The sequence below is a fragment of the Vigna umbellata genome, chromosome 1 (genome assembly GCF_029865625.1).
Source record: "Vigna umbellata cultivar VRB3 chromosome 1, Vumbellata_1.0, whole genome shotgun sequence".
NCBI classification, from domain to species: Eukaryota; Viridiplantae; Streptophyta; class Magnoliopsida; order Fabales; family Fabaceae; genus Vigna; species Vigna umbellata.
Window position 1 is genome coordinate 109247763 of NC_142165.1, and position 14484 is coordinate 109262246.

The window sequence follows — 14484 nt, forward strand, 5'->3', positions numbered from 1 at the left end:
ATGCTCCTCCGACCCCACTCCCACTGTCAGTAACATATGGAACCATTGTGTAAATTCCACAACCACACAAACCTTATCTATGAAATGTTCCTTATATAATTATCAATGTCTTAATTCTATTCTTTCCGATAATTCCAAAGATTGTAATTTATAAGTTCTTAATAATTCATACTTGTCGGCAATGTTCAATATTCATATACAATAGTCCTAATTTTTTTTACTAATCTTCCTGTTTTTTTTTATGATGACGCATTTGATTTAATCATCGTGATAGTATCAATTCTAAAAACACGCATATAACATAGTTGCACTGAAGAGCTTTTTCGGTATTATAAAATGGTAAATTAGTTTTATATAGTTGAGTTTCTCTTACAAGCACGTTTAGATTGGCTATACTAAGTAACCATAATTTTAATTATATTGAAATAAAATAAAATGGGTTGTGCCGTACGTGTAAAGGATTATTAATTATTATTATTACCTACTAAGAACAAGTTGGCTTTTCATGACCAACGTAAAACCGTGCAAAGAAATATTCAATGTAAGGTACACGAGGAATTTTATTTACATTCTTAATCAGCCGTCACAATTTCTTTTTTTCTAAACAAACTCTACCACTAAAATGAGATTGAAATGAAATTTCATGGTTTTATAAAGTTTTAATAATATCAGCTCTGAAAAAACTAACGCGCCATCATTTCATGTTAGATAACAAATAAATTTTCATAATTACATCAATCAACCCTTTTAAATTTGAAAATGACGTAATTAGGTGTTATCTAAACTAATCAATATTCAATGTATCTTTTGAACTAGTTTTTTCATACTAATTTTAAACAAATAAAGTTGACGTTTTATGAGTTAAAATTAACTAATATATAAATTAAAAATTAAAGTTTACAATTTTAACTTTATTTATTTTTTTCATAAATTTGTATGAAAACTTTTGTTCTGATAATAATTTATATTGTAGAAAAAGGAGCGAGCCGGACACAAAACGTGGGGTATTCCACTTGGCCCATTCCCACGAATACAACGCAGTCTCCACACGGAATACCTTACGGTGTCGTTTTATCGTTGTTGCCTCGCTCCATCTCATCATTTTTCTGACACCAACCTCATCTCTCTCACTTTTATTTTCGGCACGCTCTCTATGAGTGCGTGAATCCCACTCTTTCATTTCTCACCAAAGAATGAAAAAGTAGCCGTTGCAGGAGCCCACGTGGCACCATGCCGACACGGTGTTTGTTGGATTGACGTCCACATGCTTTGTTTATTCTATCCTTCTAAATACTATTACCAATCATTTTCACAAAATCACATAAATTGTTGATTATTAATATTTAATGATATTTTTCACAAAATCTCACATAAATAAATACTAGTAGTAAATAAAATAAATATTATGACAGTGGTGCACGGGGTGTGTGTGAGAAATAGAATTCAGTGTTGTGTTGTTCGCCTGTAACGTAACAAGTAAGCTCCGACACTGTCTTTTGTTACCCTATCTCTCTCTCTCATCTCTCTCTCTCTCCTCTCTCTCTCCTTCCTTCCATGGAAGCCAATCTGAATGTCAGTGATCTCTCAAGATAGTTGGTGTGTTGGGTAAGAAAGGGCTTCAAAGTGACGTGTCTTCTAAGGAGGTTTCACTGCACGGTGGTGGCGGAATCTTCTTGCTTCGTTCCCTTTCGAAGATATCCGAAGACCCTTTGATTCAACTTTGGATCGTCTTCTCTGATTTCCTTTCATTGGTGGGTTTAAACAAACTTGGGGTTTCCCCTCACCCAACTCTGTGTGTGCAATAACCGCAAACAGCGACCTTTTATCTTATTTTCTATTTCTTGAAAAGAAAATATAACAAGCTCTTTATATTTGTTTCTCCGTTTTAGCCCAAGAGGAGTTAAATCTCTGTTGTTGTAGTAAAGGAAACCACTTGATAAATTACTTTGCTTCAGGGTTTCTATAATTAAGGGTAGATCAGAGAATGGTAAGAAGGCTCAAACAAAGACGACCAATTAGTTATAAGTAATTTGTGTGAATTTTATGGAGAGAAAAAAAGTCTATACTTTCTAATTTTGCTTGACTCGGGACCGTATGAAAATTAATTTTAACAAGGTCTTTACTGAATTATCTGTGTATTTTTTTTATCTACCTTTGTTTGTTACTCATTTCTTTTGATTGTTGTACAGGTGTATACTGTGTGTTCTTTGTAGAGGGGAAAGAAAATGGCTACACTTGGAGATATTGGGCTTGCGGCTGGGTTGAACATTCTGAGTGCGTTTATTTTCTTTGTGGCATTTGCTATTCTGAGGCTTCAACCTTTCAATGATCGTGTGTACTTCCCAAAATGGTACCTGAAGGGTCTAAGAACAGATCCTGTGCACGGAGGAGCATTTGTGCGCAAGTTTGTCAATTTAGACTGGAGATCATATATTAAGTTTTTGAATTGGATGCCAGCTGCACTTAGAATGCCGGAGCCTGAACTTATTGACCATGCTGGATTGGACTCTGCTGTTTACTTGAGGATTTACTTGATAGGGTATGCATTAACATTGAGTGAATCCCACATCTACTGAGGAGAACGTGATCCTGATGTTTTATGTTTCTGTTATGCAGGCTTAAAATCTTTGTTCCAATAGCATTCCTGGCATGGGCAGTTCTTGTTCCTGTTAATTCCACAAGCACCGGGCTGGAAGGCGCGAAATTGGACAACATAACCTCCAGCGATATTGATAAACTCTCGATTTCAAATGTTCATGAAGAATCTCAAAGGTTTCATAATCACCATCCTGTGCTATTACAGTTTTGCACTTTTTGCTGCTGTATCTTCATGCTATTTAGTAAATTAGTTTCTAATCCAAATCACTACCTGCATTTAAAGATACATTGGTGTTGAGGCTTTAGGTCTAGTGTTTCTTCAGGTTATTTAGTATCAGTTTCTAATCCAAAGTACTAGCTGCATATAAAGATGTATCGTTGAGCACAATATATATGGTTTGACTGTGTTGAGGCTTTATATCTAGTGTTCAACCTGGTGCAACCCTAATATACTAGTGAAATCTTAACTACTCTACGTCTTTGCTCTAGATTCCTTGATTTATCTTAATTATTTTTGTTCTTATCAGAATCTTTATCGTTATTTCTTCTATTCTCTTAATTCTGTTGTATCATAATTTCTCTGCCTTCTCATGAGAATCCTTATCATTAAGATAAGATATCTTGCTTTTTCATTCCAATTATCAGCATTTCATTTTTTTTATGCATATCTCGCTTGTTAGAAGTTTTGAAGTTACTGTTAAGGTGGTCCATGTCACTCTATGGTTGTATATTTATTATACAATTTTGGTTTTCTTAAATTGCCATTGCTATTATGACTGTGTGCTCTACTAAAGTTTTGTGTTCTACCTTAGGTTTTGGGCACACATTGTAGTTGCTTATGCATTTACCATTTGGACATGCTATATTTTATCCAAGGAGTATGAAAAAGTTGCCGCAATGAGATTGCAATTTCTTGCGTCAGAAAAACGCCGTCCTGATCAATTTACGGTAAATTTGATTTTTCTCCATTCTAACTAGGAACTTTTCTTTGTTTATTTTTGCATAATTTGGTTCTGTTTTTGTCTACCACACACTTTTTTTGAGATTGGGAAGCTTTGAGATTGAGACTAAGTGATGAAACTTTAATGGTTTATTTCTTGTGTACGCTACTTAGTAATTTTTTCAAGGCCTTACTTTACGACTCTGTAGATTACCAATGAGGAGTTGCTGGTCATAGGCAAGCATATTAACATTCTAGCTATCTATGGACGGTGTATAGAAAGGGTGTAAAAGCATATCGATAATGTAGTGATGACTGTTATACTGCTTTTAGAAGCTGTCCAATCCATCATCATTTTTATCTTTTAACAAGTTTTTGGAAATTGTAGTCATGGACTGAACTGTTGCACCAGTTACATGTTGGTATTTAGATGTGAGATATTTGATTGATCATATATTTCTTATAGAATTTTCTTCTTCTTCAGGTACTCGTTAAAAACATTCCACCAGATCCTGATGAATCTGTGAGTGAGCTTGTGGAGCATTTTTTTCTGGTCAATCATTCGGATAACTATCTTACTCACCAGGTTGGTTCCACCTGTGTACACTACTGCTTGAATGTTTTGCTCTCATTTAAGAATTTAAGATGCACTGGGCGATGATTTCTAATTTGAAAGTCCCATCTCTTAGTGTAATGTTAAATTTGTTAATCATCTCATTGTTTCTTAAATGATGTATATGAAAATTTAGATCTATTAGGAAAATGTAATTTTCACCTTGCATTTGGGACAGAGGGGAAAATAGTTTGTTTAAGCTTATTTATTGTGACATTATCGCAGGTTGTTTATAATGCAAACAAACTATCAAAGTTGGTTAAAAAGAAGAAGAAGTTGCAGAATTGGCTTGTATATTATCAAAACAAACTTGAAAGAACCTCAGAAAGACCTCAAATAAAGGTATTTAATTTTAACCTGACATGCATTCAGAAGTTTGTCATAACTATCTTCAGATTTACTACAATCTTTCTATCTTATACGTTTTTTACTAGACTGGTTTCCTCGGTCTTTGCGGAGTGCAAGTAGATGCTATTGATCATCACAACACTGAAATTGACAGATTGTCAAAGGAAGTAAGTAGCATTTGTTTTCTTTTTGGAGTTGTTACATCGCTGCATGAAAATATTTTTAATATGAACTCATCGTGCAGATAATTATTTAAAAAATTAAAAATTATGAAAAAAGTTCTTACTTGGGAATGAAATGATAATTCTTGGAATTCATTTAACAGACAATGGTATGTGTCATTTTTGGTTGTCTTTTATCTTTATTACATGCATGGGTATTATTCTGCTTTCAAGGTGTTATTTCTTCATATAAACGACTCTGAATTCTTGCCTTCACTTCATTATTGCCATTGGACAATTCTCTGATTTTTTAACTAGAACTTTGTGCAACTAAAGTTTGGGAAGATTTAAACATATGCAGAAGGAACTTGTTTAACACCAAATTTTCCTTAGGAGATAATATCCGCAGATTTTATTGACCTTGTTATGATTTCATAAATTCTGTCTTTAGTAATTCTCATGATGATTGCTATAATTCATGTTTATTGTCTTCCACAGATAGCTTTAGAGAGAGATAAGGTCACCAATGATCCCAATTCTGTCATACCTGCTGCATTTGTTTCATTTAAAACTCGATGGGGTGCTGCAGTTTGTGCACAAACCCAACAAACCAGAAATCCAACACTGTGGTTGACTGAGTGGGCTCCGGAGCCACGTGACGTCTATTGGTCTAACTTGTCGATTCCTTATGTTTCCCTCACTGTGAGAAGGTTGATCATAGGTGTTGCATTCTTTTTCCTCACCTTCTTTTTTATGATTCCAATTGCAATTGTACAAAGTCTTGCAAGTATTGAAGGAATCCAGAAAAGAGCGCCATGGTTGAATCCTATTCTTGATATGTAAGTCTCATCTCATAGTTGTACCTCTGAAGATGTAATTCCATCCAAAGGCATCCCTGGAGGTTACTAATTTTAATTTACTTTGTTGTGCAGTGGTTTCATTAAGTCATTCATTCAAGGTTTTCTACCTGGTATTGCATTGAAGCTTTTTCTCATCTTTTTGCCAACAATATTGATGATCATGTCAAAGTTTGAAGGCTTTGGATCTATTTCATCTCTGGAGAGAAGATCAGCTTCTAGATACTATATTTTCAATCTTGTTAATATATTTCTTGGGAACATACTTACCGGAACAGCCTTTGAACAGCTGGACTCTTTCATTCACCAACCAGCCAATGAGTAAGTCATTCAAGATACAAGTCTCTTTTTTGCTTTTTGAAAATTATTTACTCCCTCTGGTTTTAGCATAATCACATACCAATAAAAGTAATCAGTTTAGGGTGATCTTTTGTACAAAAGTGTTACCAATGTGTCAAATTAATCTTCATTATTAACGACTTAAAATTTTCCTCTCACTATTCGTTCATTCTGAACACAATTCCTCATAATATTTATAATAGGAGTAGCGAAGGGAAAAAAAATCTAAAGTTATATGGGAGTCATAAAGCCTTATAAAAAGGAAAATAAATCTGAATTGTATACAAATTATAAAATACCTTATAAGAAGGACCAACAAATTCTTTTAAAATGGCCCTTATAAGTACAGGAGGGAGTGCATTTTTGTCATGATATTTGCTTTGTTTGATTTCTTACATTGTTCTAGTGAACCAAATTCTGGCTGCGTAAATTTGTAGTATTTGTGGTGCTCAACTATTACATCATGTTATTGTTAAGAGCACGAACATCATGGTTGCATTCACTGCTCCAAGATGTCGTCTTAATTTACACCATGTCGATATGATAAATTTTTTTTATATATATTCATGTCAGATATCCTGTAACAATCGGCACTGCAATTCCTTTGAAAGCAAGTTTCTTCATCACTTATATAATGGTTGATGGATGGGCTGGTATAGCTGCGGAGGTTTTGATGTTGAAACCGCTAATCATATATCACTTGAAGAATTTTTTCTTGGTAAAGACCGAAAAGGATAGGGAGGAAGCTATGGATCCTGGGAGTATTGGTTTCAACACTGGAGAACCTCGAATACAATTGTATTTTTTGCTGGGTCTAGTCTATGCTGCAGTCACACCTACTGTTCTTCCTTTCATAATAGTTTTCTTCGGGCTGGCCTATGTTGTCTTCCGTCATCAGGTAGTTTAGTCACCAAGAATTATATTGTACATGTGTTGATTGTGTAATTTGAGCCTCTCATGTTTCTTGCCAACCGCAGATAATCAATGTTTATAATCAAGAGTACGAGAGTGCTGCAGCATTCTGGCCTGATGTTCATTTTCGTGTCATTATTGCGCTGATAGTGTCACAGATAGTTCTGATGGGACTCCTGACCACCAAAAAGGCTGCTTCATCAACTCCATTTCTAATTGTACTCCCAATACTTACCATATGGTTCCATAGATACTGCAAAGGCCGGTTTGAACCTGCATTTGTTAGATATCCCTTGCAGGTACGTCAATTAATCATTCTGATCACTAATAAACCTTTATCACATGTTTTCTCTGTCATGAAATTCTTAAGTTGGTTTCTGGTTTGTAAATATGTGAACAGGAAGCAATGATGAAAGACACATTGGAACGAGCCACAGAACCTAACCTGAACTTGAAAGCTTACCTTCAGAATGCCTATGTTCATCCAGTTTTCAAGGCCAGCCTCGGTGAGGACGATGACGAAGACGAAGAGACTATGAGTCTGAAGTGGGAAAGTGAGAGTATTACTGTGCCCACAAAACGGCAATCAAGAAAGAACACACCATTGCCGAGCAGAATTAGTGGTGCATCATCTCCTTCTCTGCCTGATGCCATTCGAAATCAGCCAGAGCCATAAATCATGGACCAAGGAATGATATCATCGTTGTCGAACCAACCACAACATTGGCTAAGGTTGGATGTGTGTTCACATGTAAACATATCGATTGACACGTGATTCCAGCATAAACTGAGAAAGCTGAGTGGTAACAAGCTGGTGTTGCACTTTGTGATCGGCAAGAACAAAGTTTAAAGTAGAGATTCTTTGATGATATTTCGGATTTTGTTAATAGAGAATTTGTTCCACTGATGTAGCATAGTAGTTATACTTTCAAATCTGTATGACCTCAGAATGCTGTAAATTATCCAAAAACTCATCATGGTTTAAGATTCTGTGAATAATTTTCTCGCTTTCTTTACCTTTGACTCTTCCTTGTACTACTGCACATGTTTAACACTGAATCACTTGGTTCCTTTGTGCTCAGTTTCTTCTTCAATTTAATCTTTCAATTATTCATTGAATGGGTTCAATTTGATTCCTTCTTCAAAGTATTTTCTTTTTTCATTCGGTACTATGTGACAAAATTAACAAATGGTGACAAAATTCAGATCAAATCTTCCCTAAATAGATAATATGTATAAAAATATAGAAGGGAGGAACTAGTCGGCACCAAAACTTTTTAAGTTAGAAAAATCTCTATAGGAGACATTAATTTTCCATTAATAATAATTAATGGGTATAATGATACAGGTTCTTTTAGAGTTTTCAATGATCATTAGAAAATATTTTCTTCACTAACAAAGTGGATAACAAATACAAGAAAAACTTCAATCGATATTTCACTAAACAAAACAGTAAAAACTCTAATATATAGATGTAGAAATACAACCTTTTCTCTAAGCTAGCTTATCTGTATAGGCTTAGGCTTGCATAAGATAAATTGGCTACTTGCAACCTCTGTTTCTCTGTCTCCCAAATTAATTTTCCATTAATAATAATTAATGGGTATAATACAGGTTCTCTTAAAGTTTCCAATAATCATTAGAAAATATTCTCTTCACTAGAAAAGTAGATAACAAATACAATAAAAACTTCAATAGGTACTTCACTTACCAAAACAGTGAAAATCTCACCGGACCTAATCAAGTAAAGTCTTCCACTAATAATAATTAATAAACATTTTTTAAAACTTCTTTTAATCAATAAAGATATTATCTTCATCAACAATATTCTCTTCATCAACAAGATAAATAACAATACAATAAAAAAAAACCTCAACTAGTACTTCATTAACCAATATAAAAAACACCAATATATGTGATGTCAATTAAAAAAAAAAATTCCAAGCTAGCTTATTTACACTAACTCATACAAAATAAACTAGTTGCTCTCTTCTTATTTTTCACTCTTTGTTACTTCTTTTATTTAATTTCCTCTCACAAAAGACACTCAAAAATTCTGTTTTTTAAATGCAAAAGGTTTTATAATTTCAAATTTTATAATGGATTAAGAGTACATACAAAAAAGATCTCATTTTTTTTTCTTAATTAAACAAGCGTGAGTCCAATAAATTGATGATATGACATTCTTCAGAGTTTTGAATTGCCCTTTTTTAAAAAGTATTTTATTAATTTTTTTTAATATAATGTTCAAACTTAATTGGGTATATCGCTATTATACAATTACGGTCTTTAGATTTCAGTTGTCAAAATTGAGTACTAAGTATATAATTTTAGTATTTTAAATTCTAATTAGGTTTATCCTATATATTACATTTTTTAGATTTTAGAAAATAACAAGTTTTTTTATTTTTTAAAAAAAAGATGATAGATGTTTTATTTTTGAAAATAACATTAATTTTGATAGATCATATATTTTATATAGACTTGATTTAAGTAAGTGTTTGTGGTATATAATTTTCTAATTTAAGTGACTATGTGAATGTGTAAAAGTAATGTGTGTGTGAGTAATTCAATCAAATAAAAAATAATAGCATAATTGCATATATGTGGAGGCCTTTAAATTTTAAAAAGATAAATCATCATGCTATTACAAATTTTAGAGAAAAAAAAATGAAGATTATTTAAAGTACATAAAGTTAAGTGATCACTTAAAATAGTCTTTTTTACTATTGAGTTTTCTTGTTGTTAAGATATTTTAATGAATGAAGTATAAAGATACTACAATAATGATATTTACTTTAGGTCAATATTTAATTGATTTAACAATTAATATTTATAATGCGTTATAAAAATTTCAATAATCATATACTTCACTTACATTTATAAATTTTTTTATCGGCTTCTGATTAAAATACTATTTCTAAATATCTTGAAAAAATAAATTTGATTATCCGTTATTATATCATATGTATCATCTCTAAATATTTTTGAACATATAAATCTAATGATATTATCAGTTATTATATCGTAGGTTATTATTATATAAGTTAGTGAAGTCATCTATAAAATTTTTACTGTATAAACAAAATAATGAAACAATTTAAAGTTTTTAATTTATAGTTGGTATAAATAATTTGTCATAACACTGGTTGGAGCTCATTTCCTGTTCTAATGATCTAAAGGGATAGAAAAAAGAAATATAAAGAAGAAAGAAAAATAAGTGAAAACAGTAAAAAAAATATATTTGTGTAAACATGAAAAGAGAGACAGAAACAGAAACAACATAAAAAACAGATGAAACCTGTAAAGCGATTACTTAGCATGGAGAGAAGTACAGTGGTGGATGATTGGAACATTAAGAATGACAAAAGTTAAATTTCTTGTGTTATGTTTAGGTCAATTTCTTTTATTAGTGAAAAAAATTGTATGTTAAAAAAACTCACCTTTAATTGATAAGAGAAAATAAAAATAGTTATTTTTTTCTTATATCTATATATACTCATAATATTATTTATTTTGAATTACTTTCTTTTAAATAAATAAGCTCAAAAAACTAATAGAAGTGACAAAAAGAATCAATTGACGAGTCAATAGTCTGGTCAAAAAAAGGATTGAAATGATCTTTTTAACCTGAGAACGTAGCATAACTCTTCTTATTCCTTTCGTCAGGTCTGACATCTTAAAAAATATCACCTTTAACGATATTTAGAACAAGAGAAAACAAAAAAAACATAATTTTTTTTCTTATATTTATATATATACTCTTAATATTATTTATTTTGAGTTACTTCCTTTAAAATAAATAAGCTAAAAAAAATAATAGAAGTGACAAAAAGAGTGATTCAGATTGATATGACATTTTCAAATTGACAGCTTAGTATAACCCTTCTTATTCTATTCTTCATGTGACATTATTAAAAAAACATAAATGTATTTAGAAAACAAAAAGAAAATAATCAAATAAAATTACATTTTTTATTAATGAAAAAAAAAATCATCTTAGAAAAAATATTACCTTTAACGATAGAACAAGAGAAAACAAAAAAAACATAATTTTTTCCTTACATTTATATATATACTCAAAATATTATTCATTTTCAATTAATTCCTTTAAAATAAATAAGTTGAAAAAGTAATAGAATTGACAAAAAGAATGAGTCTGATTGATAAGTAACTTAGCATAACCCTTCCCATTCCGTCTAGTCTAAACAGTCTAACATTATTAAAAGAACTTAAATGTAAAGAACTCAGTTTCATAGTAGAGAACTTGGTTAACTTGATTTGAGTCCAACAATTCATGATGTAGTTAACCACGAATCTATGTGGTGGATGATTGAGAGATTAAGAATGACAAAGTTAAATTTCTTCTATTAGTGTTATGCCTAGGTCAATTTCTTTTATTAGTGAAAAAAATGATATCTTAAAAAAAATCACCTTTAACTATATTTATAACAATAGAAAACAAAAAAAAAGTAATTTTTTTCTTATATCTATATATACTTATAAGATTACTTATTTTGAATTACTTTCTTTAAAATAAATAAACTCAAAAAAATAATACAAGTGAGAAAAAGAGTTGATTGACCGAGTCAATAGTCTCGTCAAATTAAGGATTGAGATTATATTTTTAACCTGACAACCTAGCATAACTCTTTTATTATTTTGGTCAAGTTAGTCTTGCATGGTTAAAAAACTTAAATGTATCTTAAAAAACAAAAAACAATAAAAGAAAATTACATTTTTTATTAATGAAAAAAACTTGTATCTAAGAAAAAAAATCACCTTTAACCATATTTGGAACAAGAGAAAACAAAAAAATAATCTTTTTCTCATATCTATATATACTCATAATATTATTTATTTGAAATTACTTTCTTTAAAATAAATAAGCTCAAAAAAATAAAAGAATTCACAAAAAAAGTTGATTGACAAAGTCAATAGTCTGGTAAAAAAAGAGGATCGGATGATCTTTTCAACTTGACAACCTTGCATAACCCTTCTCTTTCTGTAAGTCATGTCAGTCTGACATCACTAAAAAACTTAAATGTATTTAGAAAACAAAAAAAAATTAATAAAATAAAATTACATTTTTTATTAATGAAAAACATGTATCTTAGAAAAAAAATTACCTTTAAAGATATTTGGAACAAGAGAAAACAAAAAAAACATAATTTTTTTATATTTATATATATACCATAATATTATTCATTTTAAAGTAATTCCTTTAAAATTAATAAGCTCAAAAAGTAAAACAAGTGACAAAAAGAAGGAGTTTGATTGATGAGTAACCTAGCATTACCCTTCCCATTGTTGTAAAAGCTGACAATAGTAGAATAAAGATCTCGAACAATATACTTCCTGAGGCGTGTAGATCACTGTCCTTAAGGACTTATCCGCGGTGTATTGCGCAAGCCCCCCAGGATACAATAGAAACTTCTCAGAATTTCTGAGGATCTCAGAACTAACAAGGATCTCTTAAAGAGAAGTAATGAAACCCAAAATAAGAGAAGAAAAGGAACTAAAAAAGAAACTAACGAAAATCTATGAAAAAGGAATGAGAGCAAGCTCAATAATCAGAGAGAAAGAGAACACTCGGTTTTGATGATACTGGAATGAAAGCAGCAACTCTATTTATAGAGAAGAAAATAACCGAAGTTGGCCCAAGGCCCAAAACCAACGGGAAAATACCGTATCTTGCGAAACTCTCTTCACGGTTTAATCCCAAACCTTGCGGGAGTGGTTTTGACCACGAAAGGTTGCAGCCACGTGAATCCACTTCTTTCGGAAGAAGGATGCAACAGAAAGCTTCACTCTGAAAACATATATTTCGGAAGATATTTTGCAATATAACGTACTCTTTTATATAACAATCCCCCACATATTGCAAAATTATATATATAAACGAAAGAGAAAAGAATTTATTCTGGGTTTCACAAGATGTAAAGCATCAGAGCTGGTATAGCAAGCTATATGAACCAGTCCTAGATCAAGAAACTTAGCACACAGTGTAGTTGGTATAGCAAGCTATATGAACCAAAAACATTTGAGTGTGTTAGAGGTTTATCAATCACAGTACACCCCCACAATCCTTGTTGTTATCGGTGTGATGTGCTTACTAGGCCATGCGCGTGCCCGGTATTCATGAGTGCTCTAGAGATCATGCCAAGATCTCATGCAAGCGGCCCCACTTGACACTCATATAGGTGATTTCATCAAGTGTATGCTGCAAGTCATACACCACCCGTAAGGGATATGAAGATCATTAAAAACTTTGTTTTAATTACAAAGTTTAACCTCTCAATAATGCAGTCTCTAGCACTTTTACACACACACACCATAGGAATGAACATATTTGATTTAAAATCAAATTAGTGCTATCAGAACTAACAAATGACTTGTTTTTACCCATATGAACCTTATTCATGGGATCTCCAATCACAAAGGTTGGGTTACCATCACTTGTTTGTTTGCTAGTGGCTTAAGTCCCATTCCCCTCGATGTTTCTAAGATCATATTTCTTCCCAAGGGTTTTGTCAGAGGATCTGCTAGATTCTGTTCTGACTTCACATAGTCAATGGAAATAGTTTCACTCTTTAGCAGCTGCTTCACCAAATTATGTCTCAATTGAATATGTCAATTGAATACATCCCGTATAAAGAGTATGACATTATTAAAAAAACTTAAATGTAAGAACTCAGTTTCATTCCGGAGAACCTGATTTGAGTCCAACAATTCATGTTGTAGTTAACCATTAATCTATTTCAATATACGATTTAGACAACCCATGAATTTAAGAGATTAGATTACTTCTCATGGAGAGAGAAGTATAGTGGTGGATGATTGAGAGATTAAGAATGACAAAGTTAAATTTCTTCTATGAGTGCTATGCTTAGACCAATTTCTTTTATTAATGAAAAAAATTTTATCTTAAAAAAAATCACCTTTAACTATATTTGGAATAAGAAGAAAAAAGTAATTTTTTTGTTATATCTATATATATTCATAATATTATTTATTTTGAATTACTTTCTTTAAAATAAATAAGCTCAAAAAAGTAATACAAGTGACAAAAAGAGTTGATTGACCGGGTCAATAGTCTGCTCAAAAAAAGGATTGAGATGATTTTTTCAACCTGACAACCTAGCATAACTCTTCCTATTCCTTTAGTCAGGTTAGTCTCGCATCATTAAAAAACTTAAATGCATCTTAGAAAAAAAAAAAAAAAAAAAACATTACACTTTTTATTAATGAAAAAAACTTATATCTAAGAAAAAAAATCACCTTTAATGATATTTGGAACAACAGAAAATAAGAAAAGTAATTTTTTTCTTATATCTATAAATACTCATTATATTATTTATTTGGAATTACTTTCTATAAAATAAATAAGCTCAAAAAATAATAGAAGTCACAAAAAAAGTTGATTGACAGAGTTAATAATCTGGTCAAAAAAAGAATCGACATGATATTTTCAACTTTGACAACCTAGCATAACCCTCCTCATTTTGCTGGTCATGTCAGTCTGACATCCTTAAGAAAACTTAAATGTATTTAGAAAACAAAAAAATAATAATAAAATAAAATTACATTTTTTATTAACGAAAAAATGTATCTTAGAAGAAAAATTTACCTTTAACGATAAATGGAACAAGAGAAAACAAAAAAACATATTTTTTTCTTATATGTATATATATACTCATAATATTATTCATTTTA

The 14484-nt window shown here is 31.1% G+C and overlaps 1 protein-coding gene across 1 annotated transcript; it reads left to right on the forward strand.

Moving 5' to 3' along the window:
• Window positions 1–1412: 1412 nt before the first annotated feature.
• Window positions 1413–7882, forward strand: LOC124833646 (hyperosmolality-gated Ca2+ permeable channel 1.2-like). The gene is made up of 12 exons (XM_047308173.2): window positions 1413–1751; window positions 2190–2539; window positions 2617–2772; window positions 3411–3546; window positions 4023–4124; window positions 4377–4493; window positions 4586–4666; window positions 5159–5499; window positions 5593–5838; window positions 6430–6754; window positions 6834–7067; window positions 7169–7882. Exons 2-12 carry the CDS (start codon window positions 2226–2228, stop codon window positions 7442–7444), a joined length of 2328 nt encoding a protein of 775 aa, XP_047164129.2. The 5' UTR covers window positions 1413–1751; window positions 2190–2225; the 3' UTR covers window positions 7445–7882.
• The last annotated feature ends 6602 nt before the right edge of the window (window positions 7883–14484 follow it).